General features: G+C 41.0%; 2 protein-coding genes across 5 annotated transcripts in view; one reads left to right on the top strand and one right to left on the bottom strand.

Moving 5' to 3' along the window:
- LOC308197073 (cardiac-enriched FHL2-interacting protein) overlaps positions 1 to 25,990 on the bottom strand; it is a 114,743-nt gene that overhangs the window by 45,879 nt on the left and 42,874 nt on the right. The window lies entirely within an intron of this gene.
- TMEM273 (transmembrane protein 273) lies at positions 1,689 to 25,517 on the top strand. 4 transcript variants are annotated; one of them, XM_080597023.1, is made up of 7 exons: positions 1,689 to 2,411; positions 5,626 to 5,734; positions 10,658 to 10,708; positions 11,532 to 11,642; positions 12,243 to 12,267; positions 23,093 to 23,119; positions 23,777 to 25,517. In XM_080597023.1, exons 2-7 carry the CDS (start codon positions 5,680 to 5,682, stop codon positions 23,820 to 23,822), a joined length of 315 nt encoding a protein of 104 aa, XP_080453149.1. In that variant the 5' UTR covers positions 1,689 to 2,411; positions 5,626 to 5,679; the 3' UTR covers positions 23,823 to 25,517. The 4 variants fall into 4 exon arrangements, with proteins under 4 accessions (XP_080453149.1, XP_080453148.1, XP_080453150.1 ...); XM_080597022.1 differs by lacking the exon at positions 1,689 to 2,411 and adding an exon at positions 4,119 to 5,358; XM_080597021.1 differs by lacking the exon at positions 1,689 to 2,411 and having other exon boundaries at positions 5,385 to 5,734.

Raw genomic sequence — 25,990 nt, 5'->3', positions numbered from 1 at the left:
ATATTGGTGTGGAAAAATATTTTTTTCCCCTTTCAGGGGAAAAAGCAAGTCAGGTCAGATGGTCTCAAGTTGCTAATAAAATGTGAGCTGCTTCTATTGAAAATAAAACAAGATCAAGCTACAAAAACAAACAGAGCTGCTGTCTCCAGTGACAACTGTTTGCAGCCTTGCTTTTGGAGGGACACAGGACTTATGCTGTCTCCTCAGTTCCTTTAACCTGGTAAACTTATGCTCCGTGTGTTCCCACACGTCCCTCCCAGTGACTCATGGACTGCTCTGTCGAAGGCAGGATCTTGACCTCTTTCCTATTTCCTTAGCTAAGTGAAACACTTCCCAGTCATCTCAAGCAGCAACACATCCTCCTCATTCTACGCTGGCAGCTAACTGACGGGCTAGCTGGTGGCATTATGAGAAGCCTGAAATACTCTTTCTTATTAATCTTCTAACCTAAATAAACTACTTCATACTGGACAATTTGTCTCCAATGTTTATAACCATGTTATACAATGGGCTCCAGATCAGATTAGGGTTGTCTAAAGACAAATAAGAATACAAGTCTCTGCCCTCTGAGCTGTGGGCTACAAATGCGCATGATGTTGTTGATTGCACGAGAGTTATGTTTAAGAATCACCAAAGGTAATCCTAAGAACAAATCTGTGGGCCTAAATGCACTACCTGGAGCTTAACACCTTTCCTGGAATATTTTTAGCTGTTCAAAACCAAAAAGGAATTGAAATTCTTTGGTGTAAAGCATCATTCCAGAAAAAGGGTCATCAGGTGTTCCAGGATCCAAAACTTTACCTATGGCATAGCAGCAGGAGTCCGAAACCCCATCTAGAATGAACTGGACTGTTTTCACACAACACATATGCACCTTTAAAGCAAAAACATTAGCCACATAGTTTGCTATGTTGATTTTTCAACCCAAATTTTTGTCTGTCTAGCTGCATTTCATAGAATCACAGAATCATAAAGGTTGGAAAACACCTCCAAGATTATCTGGTCCAACCATCCCCCTACCACCAATACCACCCACTAAACCATGTCCCTTAGTGCCACATCCAAGCTTTCTTTAAACACCCCCAGGGATGTTTATTTCATCCCAGGGACTCCATTTCATCCCAGCTCCTAATGTGCTAGTTGGTAGGTGTAAACCCAAAGATAAACAGCTTCACAAAGAGATGCATAGGTGCTTTCCTTCACCAGAGAAGAAACTGCCTTCTGCTATACCGTTCTTTCCTGCTGCCAGCATAACTTAAAATCAATCTGGGGTAGAAATGTAAAAAATGCTTTTTACAGGGAAATGAGCAATAACAACACATTGATACAGACCAACTGAACAAATAATCCAAATCCACCTAGTACAAAAGAAATTAAGCTCAGAAAAAAGTTATAAATTCCATGAGGGACACTACGCAATTTTATAAACCTTGTGAAAATAGAGCAAGATTTGGGACAGGAGATCTGCAAATTGAAAAGTCTGCTCAGCTGAACTATGGACTGCTTTGGCATTTTCTTTCCTGATGTTGCATGGAAGAGACTTGAGTAGACATGTCCTAAGTTTTTTTTTTTGTCTCCTTGCACCTCTCTGAGTTGGCAATAGCACTGAGCAATAGTGTCCCACAAGTAAAATCAAGAAAAAAAAACACGTTAAAACGTACAAGCACGTTCCTTCATAATGAGGGGGAAACAAGGGAGGAGGAAAAAAAGAGGAACACTGAAATGCTGAATGGTTTCCCATAGTATTCCTTAACATCAAGGGAAGAAGGCACTAAATAATTGGTGCAGGCGTGTTTCCCTTTGTTAACACACCCGACATCTGTGGTTCTGTTGCTTGCTGAGATGTGGAATCCCTCCCAGTTGTCCCAGCAGCTCAGAGTCCTGACAGAGGAGGAGTTGGAGAAAATAGCAAAGGAAGAGCAGCTGTGAGTTTTCAAGCATAGTTTCAATTTGTTCCGGATGCCCATAGCAAAAGACCCTTGATTTTTGGCAGTAACCAGCCTGAACATGTTTTCCTCAATTTGTTCCATGATGTGACACTTTAGTGGAAGGCAGCACATCCATACACACCAGATCACCCTGAGGTTGCCTAATATCCGTTGATATCCATCTAGCCAAGTACATAAACACTTTCCATCTTTCTCTTCCTACAGTGACTCTAACACTTGGCCACACTCTGAAAGCAGATTTTGAGCCTGAGGACTGGATTTGAATGGAACAAAAGAATCATACAGTGAACAACCTCACCCCATTTCTGCCTGCAGTGGCCAGTACAAAGGATGCTGTCAACGGTGGCATGCATCAGCCGGTGACAGAACATCTTGGTCAGCCTGGAGGTTTCTTTTCAACATCTCACTTTGGGACTGACATGCACCCCACTGCATCAGAGTTCATTATTTCTCTTCAAATAGGTTGGATTACCATTACTTAAAGAACATTTTTTTTTCCATTTGATTTGTTTTGCTGAAATTCTTCATTTCACAACACTTGTCGTCTGTCCTACCTTGCTCATCTCCTGTCAGACTCTTACATTCACGTTGTCTGTGGCTCTGCTTTGGTTCCTTATATTGTTGCCATGCTGAAAGTGACAATCTGAATTTCGTTCTCTCTACCTAAGGCCTCCATTTACTGCATGCTTTGCCCTAATCTCACAAAATCATGCAGATAGTCCTGGCTCAAGCAACTACTCCCAGTGAGAAAACAGGCCCTGCCACCTGGGTAAAGGTTTTGGAGAAGTGCTCCAAAACACCCAAATCCCTTTTTCAGTTAAGCAGTATAAATCAGGGCATGTCCACTGACACAAATGATGTTACACCAGTTAAAACAAAAGGGGAACAAACACTTGCCTATCTAGGCCCTCAGAGTCTTTTTTGAAGATCCCATTTTTGAACCCACTACAACTGCCCTGGGACCTCACACAACTGCAGGCTGCTGCACTGGATTTCACTGCGCACTGTTTTGTGGAGTTTGATTCTGGTTTTTGCACTTTGGGACATATTCCACAGAGAATCAAAGTCTGCCAGAAGGACAGAGTTTTCTTTGAACCTCAGGTGGAAGAGAAGGAACAACATTACAGTGTGCCTCTAATTACAGCCACCATGACAGTTCATACGTGTAGCAATAAAAATAACCATAAACCTACCTAATCATTAAAGTAAAGTAAACAACTCCTCTCTGTATCATCATACACAGGTACTGGAGTTGCTAATAAACCAAGAGAGCACTGAGGCACTGGAGGAGCATCTTTCCTATCTCCACAGTTTCTTAAACAACTTTAGAGGCATATTTTTATTAAGTATATGCAAGGCAGATGATCTTAAACCTCAAAAAGAGTCTGTATAATAATTGTGTGCTCTTCTAATGCTCTCCAAAGACCTATTCAGAGTCCATTCTGAAAGACAATAATATATCAAGAACTTCTGCAAACTTCCTCCTAATGAACACATGCCAATTTGAGACCAAGAATTCTGGCCTCAGAGGACAAAATAACCACTGCTTTTAGTCTCTGGGTGTTTTGCTACTTTATTTCAGAGTGATTCAAAATCTAATTAAATTTCTAAACTCTAATGAAATTACAGAAGAAAAATCATTTAGGATTATATTATATACAATTACTCACAGCTGAAAATTACAGTTAGCCCTTTCACCAGGATAGGGTCTCCTGAGAAATCCTTGTTATTCATATAACGTATAAATCTGACACTACTCCCACTATTTACAGGTCGAAGGTAAAAGCAGAATTAATTAAACATATATATCCTGTCCAGTGGCTGGATGGCAGAGAGTGGGTAATAGAGGTCTGGTGATGATGACTGTGCTTGAAACCACATTTCCCAGTTTGGTTAAGAACCAGAATAAACCTACGACAAAGTAGGAGTTCAGTAAGCCTGGCTTACTCTGACCAGTGCTCATCCTCACTGGAGGTATGCAGCGAATGAGAATAGCGAAGCATACATACTCAGCAGTGCACAGCCAGCTGGCTGAGCTAGCTGAAGCATTTTGCGGAGAAGTAGAAACAGAATAAATCAAGCAGTTTGGAGACTTCAGCCAAACACTTGGATATTTAAATGCTTGGTTGTTTCTCTGAAGTAGGAGAGGCCCCTGGGACACTGAGTTAGGCGGGGAGGGGGGTGGTGGGGTGGTGGTGAGGACAGGGAAAAAAAAGAAAAAAAAAAAAGAATGTTAGCATTCATGTTATTCCTTCCATTAGAGATTCTCAGCAACTTTGGAGCATGGGATCATTAGCAGATGAAACACATGCCATATAAAAACTTTGAGGGTTTCCGACTAGGATCCTGATATCTTTTCCCTACATCTGGTGCAGAGAACTTTGTCTGGTTTTGGTGTTTTCAACTCTGATCCCAGGGAGAGCCAGGAACAGTGAAAGAGCAGCAGAGAATTACACACTTGTGCAACCCATACACTCACAATGGGTCAGAGCATTAACAAATACTTTTTGTTACAGCTACCACATTCAATCTGTTCTACCTATGCTTCACAAAGCAAAACAAGCCAGGAATTGAGGCCACCTCAGAGAGTTTATAGGTCATCTTTATTTACATTTTCAGTGCCTCAAGAGTTTTATTTGTTGTCTAACACCATGTTGTGCACATCCCTCCACGAACACCTGGAAGACATAAACATGATCCTTCACGCACATCTTGTCAGAGCAACTAAACATTTGTGAACACATCTTGCTCATCTGCAGCCATTTTCCTGCCAAGGTGGTCATACACCTGCAGTCACCAGCATTCTCTATAGTCTACAGTGGTCCCATTAAAAACAGACTTCTGGAAGGAGGGAGGGCTTTATAGCTGTAAGCTACTCAGCAAGAAAGAGGTTTTGTCCAGCCTTAAGATGTGCAATTCTGCTGAGATATTCCCTTATCAAGAGAAGGAAAAGGAAGAAAAATTTGGAATTTTCTTGAAAAACAGAAAAATCTGTTTTTTGTTGTTGTCGTTGGTTGGTTGGTTTTACCGTGGTCTAATGAATAAACTGTACTCTTATCAGAGGCATCATCTGGATGTGACACTGCTAGGCAGGGAGGTTGAACTAGATGACTTCCAGAGGCCCCTTCCCACTTCAACCAGTCTGTGATTCTGTGATCTGCCAGCAAGTTACTCTTTTTAGTTCCTACTGTGCCCAGACATTTTTCTAAGGCAGAAGCTGGCAATGGTGGCTTTCTTTTCCAGGAACTGGCTTGCAATCTTTTTGCAGCTGTGGTGAGTTTCTTCCACTCTGCTCCCCCCCAAAAAATGATTATGGGCGGAATTATTAAGAACGTTCTTTCTCTAAAGAAGAAAAGCCACTTGCATCACTCCAGGCTTAGAAGACTTCAGCAGAGACCAACTCACTGTGGTAGGACCTTTTCAATTTGGTAAAAATAAATATTAGTATTTAAAGTTCCCTCAGAGAAAAAAGTAGCCAAACTAGGCTCTGACTGTTGGCTGTCCATCTTCTCCTCAAAATGCTTTCAAGCACGTAGTTTATTTATATGTTGAACTTAAACCCAAAAAAGGGAACTTCTGTTTGTAAGTGTAACTACTCAGGATGTGACTGTTGCTTCCCAATATAGCCACGTGACCTGGCTTAGCTTTTTTTTTTTTTTTTTTTCTCTCACCACAGAAGAGCAAAATTCAGAAAATTTGGGTGAAATCACTCTGTTGTCAAAACTTCACTATGATCTCACTAACAAGCTGGATATCAGTCCCAACAACATTTCTTCTTCTCTTACGTAAGTGATCGATCATATTTATTTTATTTATTTTCCATCTTTTTAGAGAGCTTTTTTTTTTTTTTTCCTGACTTTGGTCTTTGTTGGGGTTATTTATTTCTCAGTCTGACTGCATGCACATGTATGTTGTTTTAAACTTTGTTTAGAACTCTCTTCCTCAGAGAAGAAAAGTTTGTTGAGGCGGTGGGGTATAGGTTGCTGGGTTTTCTAAACAAAATTTTCTACCTTGAGTGCTAAGGGATTGGCCACATGTCATCCAGAAGACACCCTGAAGTTAAGTACGTGCATCTTTGCATATTAGATGTCAAAGCTGCTGAACTTCCTGTTTGGCACTATGTAGGAAACTACTTCGCTGGAGTATAAGGAAGAAGTTGATCTGTGTGCATGTTACCTGCGAGCCGCTTTTGCTCTCAGCATCTCTTAGACTTTGATGCTCTAACACTTCCTGTCAACCCAAAGCAGAGCTTTGTCACCCTCACAACTTGCCTTTTCCTTCATGGTTTCTCACCTCCAGTCTGCACAAGGAAGAAGTGGGTCACGCAGATAGGAAGTGTCAGCAGGATTTATAATATAACATTGGGACTAAGGTGGACTAATTCAGGATGGAGCTGGCAGCAGCTAAAACACAGAAATATACGTGGATGCTGTGATCTCTGAGAGGTTAGGTAAGGGGGCAGGCACCCTCTGGTGGCAAAAATCTCATTGTCACCAAACGGACGCTTCCAATATCACCCTACTTCAAGCAGAAATTCACCAAAAATCATCACTTACCTTGGGGAATCCCACAAAACAGTTTGCCCCACCTGAGGCACACAACTCAGCTCTTCCAGCTTGCACCCACTGCATATATGCTCCTGCCTCTGCTCCTGCATGCAGCACTATCCGTAAGTCTAAAGCAGTGCTCTATCCTCTTGTTATATTTCTCAGAGTATATGTAGGAATTTGTTGCTCTCACTGTCCTTTTGTTGGCTCTTGAAGATCTCTGAATCTTCCTATAGATGCTTCCAGGAGCCCAGAGAAATGGAGACTGCCACGTAAGGCATGGATAACCAATTGTTCTTACAGGAATAAAGAGAAAGTGCAGCCATTGCTCCCTAGTTACTGACTAGCTATTGCTCAGCAAGAAAATGGCACAAGTCCTATTAATTCAATACCATTTCCCTGGAGCAAAGAGGTGCAAAAGGTAACTTTGCAATAGATACAAGGTAAATACATTAACATACTCCAAGTGGCACAAAGAAAGGTGCAGGCAATGCCACATCCATAGGCCCTAGATGGAGAGAAGCCTGGCAAGGGCTAGAGTTCACCAAATTCCTGTCTCCTTGTGGGAGTGACTCCTGTCCTCACCTGTTACTACAGAAAAGGACTGAGGAATGACCCATTTGCCTGCATGCCAGCAGTGCTTATCTTACAAAATTTAGATGTAACTGAGAATTTTGCTACACTAAATACCTACCTATATATATATATATATATACATATAAACAGTGCATTCTGCACCACTTTTCTCCCTGTGTTGACCCACGGGCAAGGGACTGTCTGAGCACCCATGGGTAGCAGACAGAGAACAGGACATCCCTTGGTGGGGCAGCTCCTAGCATGGGGTGCTGGCCTCAGGAGCTGTGTTCTGCTTCACCCAGTTCTGCCCATGGCAGGAGGGCTAATCCTGCCCAGGGTTCACAGAGATCATGCACCAGGGGCTCCCGGTCCCCTCAGAGCCTGTTTTGTTCATATGTTGTATGGGCTCATTGCCTGCCTGGCTGCTCTGCCTTGGTAGAGGTAAATCACGCCTCCTGGTTTAACCACAACATGAATGATCAATGCAATGCAATCTGTCTGAATCACAGTGCAAACGCATGAGTCAGGCGCGCAGAAAGGCTGGGAAAACACCATCAGTTACGTCAAGACCCTTCGAAAGAGATCACAAATCACTCCGGTATAGATACCAAATTCATCTGCAAGGCTCTATGACCCAGAAGCAAATCCTGTCCAAGTTCAGAGGGTTTATTCAAGAGTGGGAGTTAGTCTGAGCCCAGTTTGCAGAGATGCGGGCCAGACAGAAAGCTAGAACTGGGACTAGGGAGCTGCAGAGCATTAGGAATCATTTCTATCATCCTGTCCCGGGAGGGCTGTGTACATCCCCAGGAGATCTGAACTGACGATGGGACCTAGATCAAACAGCAAAACGTGTTTGACTGTATTGATCCCCTTCTTTCCACCTAAGGAGAAAGGAAAACAAACAGAAGCTAGCTACCTAACATGCAGTCCTCAAAAGCAAAGGGTATTTAAGCAGCATCCAGTAAATGATATTAAACGTTAATTAAAACCATATTGAAACTATGAATTGAAAACATTCTCTCCAGTCCTGTGGGTTTTCAGAGATTTCCCTCCCTCCCATTTTAAAAAGAAACTAATAATTAAATCTCAATATATTAAAGTGACCTACATAAAATATTCCATGTAAAATATTATTTCTGCCATAAAACACATAATCTGTCACTGGTTTAATTCCATTAGAAAGCATACATTAAGGTCTATGTATTATGACCATTAGGATAATAAAAGTAATACAATATCACTTTTATTATGTTTGAATTTAAAACATTCTTCATATGAGCACAAAGAATAATTAAGGGGATGGAAGAAAGTTTTTTTTTTTTTTTAAATTTATAATGAAATAAATTCACAGGCAAGAGCAAAGAGACTGGTTTTTAATCTGGAAAATCAGAAGCATTGCTTTCTACACCTATGTACTCTTAGACTTTTGTGATTGTTGTTTTTTGTTTTTAAATTTCCTTTTTGTTTGTTTTTTACATTGATTTTGGTCATGTAGAGAAGTCAGCTTTTGTGATCATATCTGCAACTGGATTCCCTACCCCTCCCAACTCCCATCTCTGAGTGTCATGGGATTTTTGGAAAGAAAACATTTCTGCCTGTATAAAATAAGTTTCCTGATATTTCGATTATGAAGAAAAATTTGGGAAAAAAAAAAAAAAAAGGACTTTCAGCTCAGAATTATAGCTCACTAAATACATATGGTTTAAAACTCAAGACTTTTTTAAGCTTGTCTCCAGGGTTTTGAAGCATGGTTCGTAATTTATGAAAATTTGGGATTAGAAATGTGACTAAGGCCAGGAAATAAAAACAAATCTATTCAGAGTCACCCAATGTATCAGATTTTTCTGACGTAATGGCAGAAGCCCCAGAGCCCAGACTCAGCTCAAGAGATTTTCAGCAATCTGAAAAGCAGACTCAACACTGATGTCTCTAATGGGACAGAAATGGCTGGTTTGGTGGCTTTGGAGAATGAGAGGATTATGCCTGAAATTTAAAAACAATCTCATTTTTAAGTATTCATTTTAGCGGGAAAGAAATGAAAGCACAGCCCCCAAAACCTCAAGAAGGCAGGATTATTTCTCCATGAGGAGAGGCAATCTGGGCTTTACTATGTGGGCATTTTAGTTGAAGGAAAGCTGGATGCATTTAAGACCTTGAAATCCCACTTGAGTTTCAGTCAGAAATCCCCATTAAAGTGGGGAATGCCTATGAAAAGACAACGTGGGGTGCAGAACAGCAGTCATCCTGCCAGGTCCCGTATGACCAACCAGAGGTACCATCACCCAGGCAGCGGATTGCCGAGGAGGGCACCCTCAGGGATGCAGGTCCAGCACAGCCACAGAGGAGCAGATCATCCTGTGTCTGCCAGGGTAGGTTTAGTAACCTCACGTGCTGTAAACACTTAATGTAGGCCTTGAAGTTTTACAGGATAAGTACTCTGGTGCAGAGGTACTAATTCCATCTGCATCAGTCCACTGCCAACCACAACACAGGTTTGGTTCTGGAAATAATAATGTCTGTTGTCAGCCAAATAATGTCTGTTGTCAGCCCAGCAATAGCTGGAGAGGACTTTGAGTTCCACCTGAAGAATTTGCCAGAGACAGAAATTTAATAGCACATTGTTTTAAAATGCAGGGGATATATCTGCCTTTAAGCCTTCTCATGCTCCAAGCAACTCATGCAGCTGTGCAACAGTTAGGTTATTTGGTGCTGCTTGAAAAGATTTTGGTGGGAACACCCTTGCATGCCCATCACTGGGAAACATTCAGTTGTACATTTTCAGCAATTTCCTGCAATAAGCAAGCAACATCAAATATGACTTTTTGTTGTTGTTGTTAAAAAAAAAAAATCTACTCCTTGTTGTTGGAAAGTTTTGAGTCCATCTCCTTCAAAAACTACATGGGAAAGAATTGTTTTCTTCAAAGCCACTCTATCTTGAGGGACCCTGCACACTCCAAGCATCAGGCAGCCCAGCTCAGTGGCTTTATGGAAGAGACCAGGGCCAGGAGCGGGGCCTTTTGATGAACAGGCAGCTTGGCACAGGAATCTCTGGGAAGGTTGCTTCCAGCTCACAATGTTTTCTTGCCCACAAGAGGAAAAGACTCTTCTCTAAATTTCTTTTAGAAGGCTGGGGCTACAGCACAGGTAGGACTGGGGTTTTCTGGAGAGGGATGTGTTGTGTCCTCTTTTGCTAGCATGTCTTACTAGTTTTACTGCATCTGTAGTCTTTTTTGTGATTTATAGGAACTTCTGTTTCAACTCTTGCACACAGCTTATGGGCTTGCAGGGAGGAAACCTTAGAAAGAAAACAGTGCTACAACAAAAGTTTTTAAAACTATATTTTCCATTCTGTCCAAAAATTAACACTCAGTGATTTGTTCCAAATTTCTAAGATTTCCTCATTAACTTTACCAATTAACTTTGCTAACACTTTGCTACTGCAGGAAGCCTCAGGTCCTTTCTTAACCTTTACCTGGATGTTCCTTTCCTTTGGGAATAGCATGATACAGCATTATTAGCTTTAGACCAGGTGCATACAGCACATTCTTCCTAATGTCTTAACAGACAAAAATATTTCCTTTTCAGATTCTTGGAGAGCAAAGGTCTATGCTTCTGAAAACTCAGAGGATGAAATAGGTCAGTTTATGGGGAGATTTGCACTTTCAGGCAGAAGGTCGGGGGGAGGGTGGGAGGATTTGGGAGTGAATACACTTAGAAGAATTTTAAAACTTTTTATGTGTAAAAAATTATCTGGTTGTGTGCTTGTACTTTGACTAGCACAGCAGAGTTCTGCCATGTGACTGGAGCCTTAGAATGAATTTTAACTAAATATAATGAGCATAGGGAGGACAGAGCCAGGAGCCATAGGGAGGACAGATCCTGCAGTCTCCAGCCTGACAGATGAAGGTGGATCCTATGTACACATAGTGATGCAAAATCACAATATGCTTCATAGTTTACACTTAAAATTCTCCTGCTTCCTCCCTGTAAAGAGTTACAGGCAGAGTAGTCAGGCAGAGCAGCATGATGGGGTTGGGAGGAGGAGATGAAGCTGTGCACGTGCAGGTGGGGCAGCAGGAATGGGAGATGGTAGGATACAGAGCGGAGAGGGAGTGGGGGTAGTAGAATCCACTTTGGCAAAAAAGTTAGAATCCTAGCTGTAAAACTCAGCTGAGACCTGCACACACAAAAAGCTAAACTTGTTCATTGTCATATAACTGCATTGAGCCCCTTAGCCACAGTTTCATATGGTTTCTTGCTGCACAGGGGTAGTCTGGTGTATGAATATCCTCACCTACCTGGTCTGGCTCAGCGTCATCAGCCACTTCTGAAGAATAGATGTGACTTTAAAAAAAGATGTATTTTAACTTTGGCAAATTTGTGTTACCACATCTGAAACAAACAGCTGTATCTATTACTTATTGGTGTATATTCACTGTCTTGTTTTCAATTTTTGCAGATTTCACATATCTTATTATAGGAGTTACTCTGGGAGCCTTTCTAGCAATTGGTTTTATAGCAGTCATAATTTGCATGATCAAAAAACAAATGCTTGACAATGTCTTTGGAGGTAAGAGAAAATACTCCCGATTTCTTATCCAGAGATTTAGATCTCCTTGTGTTTCATGCTATTTACAGTAAATGCTTGTCTCTTAAAGGATAGTTTTGCAAACAGACTCCCCAGGTACCCTGTGAGGATACAAATGATGGCGTAATGCTACTTCCTGAAAGACAAACAGCTGATCCTTTCTTTATTGGCACCACATTCCCTAAGGGGAAATTGCTTCCTCCTAATTCTCATCAAGCATCTACACTTGAAGTTGTTTCTCATTACACTCTGGATATGTACTACCAAAACAAAACAAAACAAAACAAACAAAAAAACAAACAAAAAACACAAAATCTCAAAATAGCCAAAACATTAGCAAAAATAGTTTTGAGAAAGTTGTTGTGAGATATTCCAGCTGCAAGAATTAAGAAGGGCTTTAGAAAGGTTGCATGGCACTACTAATATTAAAGAGTTTTGCCTCGGAAAGGATGGCTGGACCTTTACCTCCTCCAGCAGCTGTACTTGTGTTCTCCTGGTTGCATTCTCACGGCATGTGAACAGGCCTATCATCACTCTTTTCCTGGTTTCTTAACTAACTGCATTTTCCTGTTCTCTCTTTAGAGTCAGATGGCAAAATGGATAGAAGGTAAGAATCATTGCTCCCAGGGTTTTCTGAGAGGCAGCATGATATGCAAACTGTAATGATAAATTTCTCTTTCTTTACATATTATACTTCCCCACAACTGTGATTTGAATGATAATATAATGTACAGTTAGGTCTCTAGAGGACCATGATACCCAGTACATCTAGTGGAGCTGCATGGAAAAGGAAATTCCACATAACAAGGGTTTGACATTTAAGAACTAGGAAAGAAATCCCAGCAAACTGAGATTCATTTTCAAAAGAAAATACTTCAAAAGCTTTTGATTCTGCCCTTTTATTTTGCACTATATTTAACAGCAAGCTCAAAAAAAAAAATAAAAAAAATTAAAAAGCCTTAGATTTGGATGAAAGCCAAAGGTCTCATTTCAGAGGTGCTGAAGTTAGATTCTCTTTGACATTGGTAGAATTTTTCCATGTTTTCTCTGCAACAGAGCTTTTACTATACTGATATATTTTCACAAGCCCTTTAGATTTCCAGAAAAAAAATAGAGACAAAAAAGAGGAGTCTGGGAAAAAAAGAAAAAAAAAAAAAGGAGACAAAAAAAAAAAAAAAGGCCAGAAAGATATAAACCAGAGCAAATGGCTTCATCAAAAATTTCCCAGTCACTGTGACTGGACCTCAGTTCCAAGAATTCCTTTCACCCAAAGTCCTTTCAAATCAAGGTCATGCGGTGACCATTCCCACTGGAAAGTATGTATTTTTACCCTCCACTCTCTTTCCCACTACCCAGAACCAGTAAGCTTCTGGCCATTTTAGGTTTTGAGCACCTTATGGGCTCACAGGCACAAGAGGTAGTGTCAGACTGCTTAGGGGATGACTGCTCCTCATCTGAGGTCATTCAATAGGGTGGAGATGTAGAGTGGGGGTAGACAATGTTTTGTTTCTCCCTAAGACATTTTATGTGAGTAAAAAAAAATGAGATTACATGAATTAATCAGCATTCTCACGAACTGAAGGCAACAGCTGTTCTCAGTGACCTAAGAAAAGCCTTTTGGCCTCTTTCAGAGAGGTGGATAGAAGTGCTAATAGGCACGTCCTCATCAGTCATTCCTCACAGAGGCAACACAACATATGCAAACGCTCAGTTTAACATGAAGGCAAGGACACTCTTTGCAGAAAGTATTGTAATGTTTTGCCTAACAGAGAAAGGCCCCAGCATGGAGCATCTGTTGTTTGCCCAAGGAGACGCTTCCACAGCCTCACACAGCTAACCGTCACAAAACCCGTTTCCTTTCTCATCACACACTGTGTTCAGTCTCTTCTCTTACAAGACACTCCTTCTCGCTTTCTGTGTATCAGCCTAAAATAAATTAGGACTATCGTACAGCCAAAAGACGGAGCATAGAGCACCCAGTGAGCTGTTTCTGGTGCGGTAGGGACAGTAAAGACACAGCAACGAATGGGGAAAGAGAAAGAGCTAAACCAAAACAGAAATCTCAGAGACCAGAGTTAGGAGAAGAGGAGGAAGGGGACAAAGACAAGGAGAGACACGGAAGGCGGTGGATTTACTGCCTGGATCAAATACAGATGGCACTATCTGTAAGGTTCCCAGTTGCACGTTAAAATTGGGGTCTTAAGGCTGGAAGCATGACGCAGTACACACAGCACACTTTGCCTTAGAAATGCTGACACCAACTAGTGAAAAAAGCTGTAATTCCACAATATCTGGGAGCAGAACTAGGTATCCTAAAGATGACCTTTTTTCTGTGTAGTGGAAAACAACTAGAAATCCACCATCTCTTCTTAGTCCATTGTACTTTTCAACGCTACTGTGGCACTGAGTAGTTTATTAACAAATCTTTGTTCTTGTTCACTTCAAGGCATCTATGTACTACCTCTTAGTGGATTTTTAAGGGATTCTATAATACAGATGCTAAACTGAGAAAACAAAATAGTCGTTTACTGGTCTCAAGGAAACCATTGGTTTGTAGTATAAAATAGTCAATACATAATGTGATCCTCAGTAACTAACAAATACATAATTAATTCTTGTTTACGTACTGTAAGGATGGAGTAGTATGACTGATACAACAATGCTGCAAATAATGCAAACACATAAATTAGACTCTAAAGAATTTACAGGGAGATTATATATGAGAAAGTTATCAAAATTACATATGAAAATCAGATATCCTTGTAATAGCATCAATTTTTAGGAAGGAAGTTTGTATGGTGGCTTGTTCTATAAACAAATATATGCTATTCCACATCTCAGAGGATGCAAACCCAACCTATTTGTTCTTTGCACTATCATTTTTAAATCCAAGCAACCTACTTGCAGAAATCAAAGGGAAATACAGTATACAAGATCCAATGTCCTATTTCATCTTTCCTCCTAACCTTTAGAGGTAGGCTTTTCCATAGGACTCTCATCCATGTTGGCGTCTCTTCTTTGTAGGACCAAACTTTAACCAGAGAACGGTGGGAAATGACATGTTTCAGTTTCCAGCATTCATCATTTAAATGGTTGAGGTTGCTTGTATACCTCTGGAATGAGATGTATGGGAGGTAGATGTTCTTAACAACAAAAACAAACAAGCAAGCAAAAGTAACCCTCCAACAAAAACATCACAATCCCTCCAACCTGAAAACATCGATTTCCTGAAAACAGCATTGAAATATTACCTGATAAGTACTCATCATGATTAAGTGCTACAGTGTCACAAATACTAACGGGTTTCCTCAAGAATATCCAACCTATATGTTCATTTTTATCTGATTTATTTTTCCCCACAGGTCAAAGGGATAGCTTCCCATTTATTCAGGTCAGTGGAGAGAAGTGATAATTAGATCTAACCTAATTTTCACTACTTGCTTCACTACCCTGGAGATTCTAATTCATGGCATTTTTAGGACAGTGGCTCATCCTGGAAACCCTTTTGATAATGCAAAGTCCTCTATCAGAAATTACTTAGTCCTAGATTTATTCCAATCAATCATAAAACCATCCCGAATCCCTCAGCTATACAGGCAACCTGAATCCCTCAATGATAATCAGGATATCACCCCTTTAGGACTGGAAAAGAAAGCTGGCATACCATCCACAATCAATTTAATTTTCTACTTCACCACTGATGATTATTAGTGTTTGTTCAGGGAAAAACAAAACAAACTCCACCACCTTAATCCACCTGACAGAGCACTTGCTGAATTCATAATAAGCTAAATTTTGTTTTAAATTTCACACTATTATTCCCATAAGTGCCTCAAGTCATTCAATTTCTCCCTCTAACTGGGATATACTCTGAGTGGGAGTCTCACAGCCACATACCAGTTGAAAGCCTCCACGCAGAGAGTCTCCATTTATGCTAAAGCCCCCATTAGCTGAAACCTAACCTAACCAACACATTGCAAGATCACGTTTTCCACTGAAATAAACATCCTTTTACATCCCCCTTGACGCTTTCCCAAATCCTTAAAACAGAAGTGTTTCTAGACCCAAATCGTACTGTCAGCTCACTGTGAAATAATTAACATTCACCACTCTATCCAGGTATATAACATTGTGATTTAAACAATCAATTCATAATTGGATGCCCTTAAACTCAATGGGATATTTACTAACACTTGAGAAGAGAGAGAGCCTTGAGGCAAGCTACTGTCAGCTAACAAAATAGTAATTTAGATGTCAACTGACTATTATTTAATGTCCTTTTTTTTAATTAATAGCTCATGTCAGTTTCAAATGCCATCTTGGTGTAAGCTTGGTAAATTATAATGCCTAAAATTTCATGCAAGTTTAATGTATTAATAAAAATGTCTGGGCACATTTAATGCTGGCAATATTTTGAGTTAACTACAGTGTATGGCAGCCAGATTTATTTTGACAGAAGGAGACAAAGAAAGAGGCATACATAGACAAGGAGAAGGATGGAGAGACAGAGAATGTATGCTAAAAATGAAAAGGCATGCATTTTAAGCTTGCTGTAGTAGCAAAAACGAATCTATTGCCTCAATACGTCCTGGGGAACAACACATACCAAAACTCCTCATGCAGTTCTCTGGGTTCTGCAGGCCCCCATGGAAGTCACTCAGCATAAGATCAAGTTTTAAATGCAATGCACAAGGCATACTGATATATGAGAGGACAGAAGGAGCTTGGGAGCTGCACAGGCCCAGTGCCAAGTATAGTGCTGATTTTCTTTTGCTATCTGAAGTGATATCTAGATGTTCTCTTGAGTTTTACCACTGAATTTCTTCCAAGTGACTGACTTTTTTTTCCTTTCCTGGACTTGTCTTGTGAAACAGAAGGTAATCTTGTGAGTCAGAGCATTCTTTAAACAAATGGCAGAGGGCTTGGAACTAAACTAGGTACATCTCCTAGGCTCTTTTTGAATGAAAACAACTCAGCTGAGTGTTATAGCCCTTGCATTATTCTCAGCTAGTGGAGCTCTCCCAGTGGGTTGTAGCAGGCCATGCCTATTGACAGGGAAAGCCCTCTTCTTTCCTTATCCTGACCATGGAATATCTGTGCACTCCAGGCACGAGCAATGCACCTTTCTGGTCACGTCAGATTTTTGTAACCAAGAGTCATGCAGTGAGCAAGATCTGGATGGTAATATACTTAAAGACAATAATTAAAAACAGCTCTGTGAAAGGAAATTCTCCTTTCTTCCCACATCTTCATGAAACAGGATGTTCCTTCACCAGTAGCAGATTTCATAATGGCACATGACAGTGTATTCCCCATGTGCATGAGGGTTAACCACAGTTCCCATGGAAATCCAGGATGCTGGTGTGCAGCCCACAACCACTCGCATCTCCAGCCCAAAGGTGTTTCTATAGAAGACAATGTACAGAACATCGTATTTAATTTTAGCCACCTCAGTTTCACTTCAATGAGTGGAGCCTACAGTGACGGGCCTGCCATCCTTCACTGGACATTCCTGTTTAACCAGAGAAAGACAATTGAAGAGTGCAACAAGTGTTTCATACAAACTGTGTGTAACTCTCCAGACTGCCAGCAATCTGCAAAGGGCCTTCAGCTGAGGTAACTCTTGAAGCCCCTGTGAAATGATAACCTTTGAGGCTGATACAGAGTTCAAAGTCATGGCTCATTGCTTCCATTTAAACTCCCTCTCTGAAACTAAGGAGAAACAGTCATCTCATCTTGAAAGCCTCTGGTCTCCACACTGTCTAACTCTAAAAATATTGCTATGGATTAACAGGAGGTGAAACCATCCACTTGGAAAATATAAATATCAGAGATGGATGGCATGACAAAATCTAGGTTTGGACAATTAAGTGCAAGTGTGAATGTTGAGTTGCAGTTTCTTACAGAAAATGTATAGGTTGCAGAACCATCACCACCTGAGTTTGAATCAAGAAGCTTTTTCCCACCATTTTGTCATGTTTGCACCTATACCCAGCTGCACAGACAGGCAGAAACTGCACACATAACAAAGCTGATCTAACCATTTCAGAGCTTTCAAGCAGGCTGAGAGTCAGAACAAAAAGCCTCCTATTAGGAGCAGAGAGCAGTTCTTAGTTTCCTTTTGATCTAAATAGTCCAGATTGGCCTATAATGCTGTGAACTGCGGAATGCATCTTTTGCCAGACAGGAAGCCAATCAAGTAGACATGAGTCATACCACAGATACTATTAGCTGCAAATCAAAGATACGCTAATCACTGGAGTCTGAGCTCACAAACTTAACTGGAGACCTTGCTCTGATGTTAGGGTACAGAAAGCCTCTGTGAGAAAGCCACAAGGAGGAGACCTTTGGAAGACGGGGTCAAAGTTCACAAATCAAAATTGTTAGATAAATACACATTTAAGAGAAGAGACCTTGCCCTTGTCCAAATGTGCCATTGAAAGACCAGTGCTCAAGGAAAAAGGATTAAGACCTAGAACAGACGCTACACAAGATGCCGGGCGCTGAAATGCATCGCAGCAACTCAGATAGTGCATCAGCTATTCACACGTAACACTATACATTCGCTCTGCAGCCAGGGAGGGATACTGTCTCGGTCGCTCTACTATCCATTGAAATTGTATCTGCTTAAGATGCAAACACATACCACTGCTGTACTATAGGCAAGTTCACAGGAAAAAGTACATGAAATAGCAAGATGCTAAAAATACATCTGCAAAGCAACTCTCTTTTATATAGTTACTGATCAGAGTAACTACGATGTCTTCTCCAGAGAAGATTTTTATACAAAGAGAAGATGAAACAGGGATGGGTACTGGTTGTTTTAAGCCACACTACAGCACCTTTTGTGAACTTTTATTACTTTTCAGTGAAGTAATTTTCTCCTGTGGAAATATGTCAGCTTGGAGGTAGATATTTTCTTTACACTGATCTGACATTTGGAGGACGTTTCCCAGTAGTGAGGTATTTCACTTTTCAGCCTAGTGATACCTGGTACAAGGCTAGCTCATTCGCAACATTTCATTCAAGCTGTGGCCCTTCTGCTAAGGCTCACATTAAGAAGTTATTATAGGATTTGTTCGGACATCTTTGTAGATGTTACCAATCAGTGCTGCAGTTCCTCTCTAGAGAAGCTGAGACCACTTCAAAGTAGCTTTCTCATGCATGTTTGTAAACATCTTGTAACAACAGTAGTGACGCATCAGAGGGAAAGGAATTAGCCATAACCTTCATCTACCCCTGCTTTCTCTGAATTGCCAGTAATCCAGGCAGGCCTAACTTCCCTAGAGTCCCTGAGGTGCCTGCATCTGTTTTATTTTCCTGAAACAAGCCCCTCTTTTCCTCTGCCAGGAATATTCCTTTTAAACTCTAATACCCAGTGTCTTTTTCTGGAGAAAATCAGTCATTCAGTAAAATCTTTGACACCTCTGGGGTCACCAGTTTGAATGTTTTCTTTCATCCCTCAGCGATATATACCCTAAACTGTTGTTTCCCTTACCACTCATTTTTTCCTCCAGAATCCTTTCATTGTCCCAACTAATACATTCTCCAAAGAACCCAATCATTAGGTCAATATATAGTTTTCATAAATAATTAGAGGTTTACAAATGAGGAAAAACAAAGCCAGCAAAGACACAAAAAAGCGACCTCAGCAAAAATGGCTTTCTCAACTTTCTTGCAAACATATATTTTCAGAAACAAACTGTAAATACCTGTTCTGTGTTAAGGCAATGGTCACCAATAAACAGGACAATAAATTGGCTTTTCTACCTTGTTCTGTCACTGTCCTGTCTAGCAGGATTTGTTCTTCTGAACAACCTTGGGCAGGTTACTTTAGCTCAGGTTACCCTTTCCATAAAATGAAATTAATCTTTATTATTGCACACTTCAAAAGCAAGGACACTACGCTTTACACTGTGCTGAGAACACCGAGCTTTAAAAAGCAGCGCTAAGCCAATCTATAGGTACTCTTCAGGCCCTCAATTCCTTTCAACACCATTTTTGAATGGCAGGTCTACTTCATATATAGACACATAGACAGAGAGGCAGTGTTATATATACACATACACATAGCCCAGACTGTTCGGGTGAGATTAATTCATTAAGCCCCTTTCCAGGATACAGCACTGATGCCAGCTATGAGCCTGATGGGCAGAGCCACACTTCTGGCTATTTTTTGCTCCTTCCTGGCCACTTTCCACATTCTCTGGGAGAGCATCTGCCCCAGGACGCTTGTGCTCTCATCAGATCTGGGGGCTGCATTTGCAGTTGACCTTTTCACAGCTGCCAAATGGGGAGGAATCCTTATTCCTTCCTCCTCCTCTGCACAACTGTTTGAGGCTAGTCTTCAATAGCTCTAAGTCATTTGATTGTAAGAGTTGGTCCGAAACCTGCTGAGTCAGGAGAATGCTTTCCTGGTAATATTCAGACACCTGTCGGAGGCAATTCCTTCCACAGCCATCGTGGTCTCTGCTGTCAAACTTGCTGGTGCCACTGACTCCAGCAATAACTGAGTAACTCTGCCTTTCCCTGGAGCTGCTGCAAATCTGGATAAAAGTTCAGAAGTGTTTCTGGAAGGCCAGTCTCTTGGCTGCTGCCAGCATGCACCTGGAGTAACTCAGACCCCGGACACCACAGGGCAGAGGGCTCCTGCTCCCAGGGAGAGCCCATCCACCACCCAGACGGAGCAGCTTTGTGCTGACTAGGGCCAGGCAGAGAGGTGACAACATGGGATTAGCTAGCAATGAAAGCTGCTGTCATAGCTTAGAGAGAGATTTAAAAACAAACCGAAACAAGGCCTCCTGAAGCAGGAGGCTCAGCGTGCCAGAGGTCTCAACCAGAAAAGAACAGCATCACTCAGAGCTCCTGCATATTCCGACTCACAGGAAGCACTATATCCCATCGAATTTCTGGAAAAGTTCATACTGAACATCAAAAGAGGACTCTCTAATTTCAGATGGATTCCTACAAACCTTTTCTCAGTGAGTTATGAGAAAATAATATTATTTATAAGTCCTTTTTTAAGATCATGTATATAGTATGTCAGGTCAGTTTATTTCCATTCCCTGATCTCTCAATCTCCAAGAGTTCTGCCCTGAAGAACCAGTACCAGGTATCAGCAAAGCTAAGTCTGTCTTTCTTCTGATTGCTGCTTATAACCACCCACCTTCATTCTCCATGTGCACTTTCGTACCGGGTCTGGCTAGGTACCAAAACTTTACAGCCTGGTGTCAGAGAGCTGAAAGAAGTGAGCAATATCACAAAATGTAATGCTGACCTCTGCCTTGCAGGCTGCAAATGCTTGGGGATCTGTGGACTGTTTCTGAGGGGTTCACAGAGGTTTAAGGGCCTAAAGAATTTTCATACAGGTTTAAACTGAGCTTAAATACATTTCACAGAGACCTACAGCTTCAACTGAAAATTCGTATGGGTTTGTAAATAGAAAAAGACAGAAAACCACTGGCTGAAAAGTAATAAGGTCATTTTTGGTGCATTAAAAACAACACCTGACCCACTCCCAAATTTGATTTACTACACAGGCATTGCAATGCTTGTACTGACACAGGAGAGGTGGAGGAGCAGGGTGGGAGCTGGGAACAGCTACAGTTTAGGTGACAATGCTGCTTTTCAAGTCTTTGTGAACTCATTACTTTAAGTGAGCTTCCACTGCTCCCTGGAGGAGAGGAAAGTATGAGCTGTTCCCAAAGGATGGTCCCATTCCCAGAGTCAGTCCTGCTCTGCTCCCCAGTCACTCCCAGTGTGGCTGCATGCTCTGGTCAGGCAGCCACATATTTCCTTTCAGGGAACAGGCCTGGCCAAAAACTTCATGGCATAACAAAAATCATTTTCAGAGAGATCTGCCTGTTCAAGGACATCCAGTACAAGGGAAGTGGTGGGATTTTATGGGCAAGGTGCTGGAGAAGGCTGGACCATCCTTCTGTGGTGCAGCTGGCATTGTTGATTGTGGGGAGGCAGCCTGAGAGCATCAGCAAGAAAGCCATTCTCTTTAAGTGACTTACCAATTATATTGGGCTATATGGAGAGGAGCATCAGCCTCTCAAGCAGTGTATTCTCTGCTCTTTTTGTATGTGGAGCATTAGTTACTTAGGGTGAGGCAGGCAGTCTCTTAGGAATGGTGCTGAAAGACAAGGCCTGTCCCAGCAGCTCCCTGCCGCTTTCTTTCTCAAACACAGGCAGGGGATGGGATCAGGTGAGCATCCCCAAACCTAATCAGTTGCTGATTCACTCCAGTTAGCTCAGATCACTCTGCACTGGCCTCATTCTGCATTAATCTGTTATTGATCTGTTGTCAAAGTCAGAACAAGAGGGGGAAATTGTTAGGTTTTTTTTGTTTGTTTAAATGACTACAGTTCCAGACAGGCAGAAATTTGTGTAACTTAGTTCACATGCTTAAACCTGTGAGTTTCTTTTTGTGTGTGTGAAGAAACGTTGACAAGTTCAAAAGTACGGCGCACATCGGGTCTTCTGATTGTGTTTTCAGTTCCCTCATCTCTCTGAGAAGAGCTGACACAATCTGTTAGGAGCAAGCTGAAAAATACTGCTGCTGGACCCAAAAGAGCAGTGTCACTACCTGTAATTACTTTGTCTGTGAAGTGCCAGCCTGGTGGAGGCAAAAGAGGGCTGAGACAGCCACCAGAAGCCTCCGGTATGGCCTGTGGGCACCTCTCCTTTTGCCCCAGCCAGACCCCTTCTCTGGACGCCCCGGAAGCTCCCCCAGGGCTGTGCGAAGCAGGGAGCAAGGAGGGAGTTCAACCATAAAAGCACCACAGGACAGTGCTGACACACCCTAGCCCCAAATTGGAGAAAGAAACAAGGGGGAAAAACAGAGCTGGAAAAACACAGATTTTCCTCTGATTCCAGCCTATATATGCCCACCATATGCTCTCCAGTGGACTTTATGCCCAGTTCAAGCTAGAAAGATACAAATGAGCTCTTAACTATTTCTTATGGCCATGAATTGTTAGTGCAGTGAATTTCATGTTAACAGAAAAATTCAGCACATCTTTCCAAAAAACACGTGCAAAAAAGTTTCAGAGAGAGAAGAAGACTGAGACAAATTGCAAGAAGCCGGTCCCTGGCTGACAAATCTCCTGTGAGGTCTTTCTTTAGCAAAGTTATCAGAAAATGCTTAAGTAGTATTGAAGGTGGGGGACCTGAATACCATTTCCCAGTTGAGTCATGAGATCCAAGAATATAAATAGCTGAGGGCTGCAAGGCAAGATGACATCTTATTTCCAAGCACTGACGCTAGATGGAGTAAAGCTGAATAACAGATTAAGAGCAGTGAAGGAAAGAGAAAGGAGGAAAAGTTCCTGCGTTTCACCAGCTCCTAATGTGTTGATGTTTTGCATGATTATTTTGATTAATGCACTGAAATTCACCATTAATAACTCTTTCTTTATACTTTGCAGGTCAAATATGGGATCCAGTCAGAACAGGTACATTGCTGGGTACATGTAGGTCTGGGGAATCCCTATCCACCTTGTTCCTATCCCCACCCACCTTGTTCCACCCTGCACGGCCTATGGCAAGTCTTTTAGCTGCCTCATCCTCCTGCATCCCAGTTGTGACAGCATGACTGTGTTGCAGTGCAGTTGTCCTGCACAAGCAGCTCCTCCAAGCAGTAAGCTCTTAGAGCTGAAGCCACTATCAGGGTCCAGGAGCTGCTCCACATGTGAGAAGGGGGTCCCGGGAAGAAGCCCAAATAACAGTGACCCAGAGTTTGTAATGCAGTGAGAAATTCTCTTAGTAGGACGCTGCCCTACAGCACATTGCTGCCTGCTGGGGGATTCCCTACTGGCAGCAAAGGGGACATGTGGAAGTCACCACCACAGCCCGAATCATACATTCATCCTGTTAGCTCACCGAGGAAAAATGGGTACCTTCAAAGAGACGAACATCTAGGAAAGATAAACTAAATGGGAGGAACTTCATGAATGTAACTACAGCCCCTCCAATAATAATTTTATAGGAACCCTGTAATTTTTATCTGTGTAGCACCCATCTCAGCTTTTACAACAATGCTATGGATCTATTTAGATAAAAGCAATGCCAGAAAATTATTGCTAACCTGTGATGTTTTCTTTTCTTTCCAGAGATGACATCAATGTACTAGGAAAACCAAGTACAAATAATCAATAATCCTTTTGCAATTGACAGCTACATGGTCTGAGGCTTAATAGAAGTCTTTTGTGGATGAGCAGGAATCTCACCAGTAACAATTCCTTTCTTTGCTCTTTAATTGAAAGACTGATTGATTGATTGATTACAGGAAGAGCTTGTAATGCATGCTAACTTCCACCACCTGTACCAAAATGCCTGCAGTCTCTAACAGCATGCACACATGAAGGAAACGTTTGAGGAAAATAAAAAAGATGAACTCTGCTCATTAATAGATCTTGTTTAGTTGGTGATAAATGTATGATTGATTTCCAAAATCAATTAAATACAGGGTATTCAAAAAGCTAGCAATACGTTTCAGCAGCAGAATTCATAGTCACACTCATATTTCAGGTTAGGTAAATAATGGTTAAAGTAACTTAAAAATTATTCATTTGAGTTTGAAGCCAACAAGGCTTCTCAAGGTTTTCAGGAAAAGTATGTTTTGTGTTAATGCGAAAACATATAATTCACTAAAGGTAAATCTTGTTTAGCTTTAGGATCAATACCTTTTCTTTAGCTTTAGGTGGTAATGTTAATTTCAGCCATTTTAAATGAATTGTGGTCGGTTATGAACCACGGTTCAACGGTTTTCCGTGTTTTATTTTTAGAACACTGAAATAAAAACAGTGTTGTATACCCCAAAAAAAAAGTTTCTGGACACCTGAAATGAAATATTTTGTTTCAGCTTTCTACAAACAAGCTAATCTGCTGTTTCCAAAATCCACCCAACCCTATTTTTTCACTGTAAAACAATGCACTAAGTTCAATCAGTCTGTGAATAATTTCAGTCTCCTATCCCTCCATTCTTGTTCTAGCCTTGTATATGCTGTTAAATTTGTAGTCATCAAAAATGTTTGCCTAATTCTAATTATAAGCTTCTTACAGTGCAAGTGACAAGAAGAGCTTTGTCTCAGAACATTTTTAAAGAAATTAAATAATTATAATTGTTTAAACCCCAATTATTTTGTAAAAACATCCCAAATTTTGCAAAAGTTGTGAGCCTGTGGTCGTAGTTAAGAAAATAATGCTCTGGATTCTATTCTGCTCATTTTAAAGCAAGAATATTGTCATCACAAGGTGCAAGAAAAGCAGGCAGATATTTGTATTTCAAACCAGGCTTTACTTTCAGCTTGTAAAGACAGGCAGCAAATGTCAGCTCTGGGTGCTCTGTGAACACTTGGCTGGCAGCGACTGTGTGCTGGGCATCCTCTCCTCTCGGGAAACCCAGCAGGAATCAAAGGCTTGGGAGACTCAGGTAGATGGCACATGTGACATTAAATAATGTGATGGGATTTCACTGGCATAGCTGTTACATCACAGCATTACAGGATGACTCCAAACAGGATGTTACTTGATTTTATTGCAGCTTACAAATAATTACTAACCAGACCACAAAATAAATAAAGTGGATATTGCAAAACTTTTATCCAAGGCCGAAGTCTGTAGACATATGGATTTGTTAAACTCTCATCTAACATCCATTCCCAAAGCCATTCTCTGCTAGCTTTTAAGCCAGTTAAACTTTTAAGCCAGTTTCTGCTCTCAGCCATGCTAGTCTCTGATCAGAATAAATGAAATTCTTTCCAGTTTTTCAGTACTGTAATACAGCTGAAACTATTCAACTTGGAAAAAAAAAAAGAAAAGAAAAGAAAAAGAAAAAAGAAAAAATAAAAAGTTTTTAAAAAGGAAGAAAAAGTAAAAAAAAAAAGAAAAGAAAAAGTGAAGAGAAAAAGAGAAAGAAAAAGAAAGGCAAATATTAGACTCGAATCCGGAGTCCGACCTGGAAAGTCTGTGTCTTATTAACAAATGTAACTTGAAAGATTCCTGGATACCAGTGTCCCCTTTCCATTAATCAACTTTCAGACTGAGAGCAGCTACAATTAGCCCCACATTTTGAAGTTAGAGCTGATGCCCTGAGTCAGAAGCTGAGTCACACTGTCAGAGCAGAAATATTAGAATTATATTTTTATGAAGGATAAGCTACTGTGCTAAATTCTAACTGTAACTGAAAGGATTTGAATATAATTTTGTTCTGACCTTAGCAAACCAGGTAATTTCCCAAATGTTCAAAGGAAACCTTGTTATTTATTTGGATTGTAATTTTTCTGCACATTTTGAACAACAAAATGTAAGGCTTATTTCAGAGA

This window comes from Anser brachyrhynchus, assembly GCF_964034855.1.
Source record: "Anser brachyrhynchus genome assembly, chromosome: 6".
NCBI lineage: Eukaryota > Metazoa > Chordata > Aves > Anseriformes > Anatidae > Anser > Anser brachyrhynchus.
Note: the sequence above shows the minus strand (reverse complement) of the source record. Positions and strands in the feature narration are given on the sequence as shown.

Bases quoted from the DNA above. Each gene is read 5' to 3' on its own strand.
- TMEM273 (XM_080597023.1), top strand. From the start codon at position 5,680: ATGATCTCACTAACAAGCTGGATATCAGTCCCAACAACATTTCTTCTT. The intron at 11,643-12,242 runs GTAAGAGAAAAT...TTCTCTCTTTAG, and splicing joins GCTTGACAATGTCTTTGGAG to AGTCAGATGGCAAAATGGAT. The intron at 23,120-23,776 runs GTACATTGCTGG...TTTTCTTTCCAG, and splicing joins ATGGGATCCAGTCAGAACAG to AGATGACATCAATGTACTAG.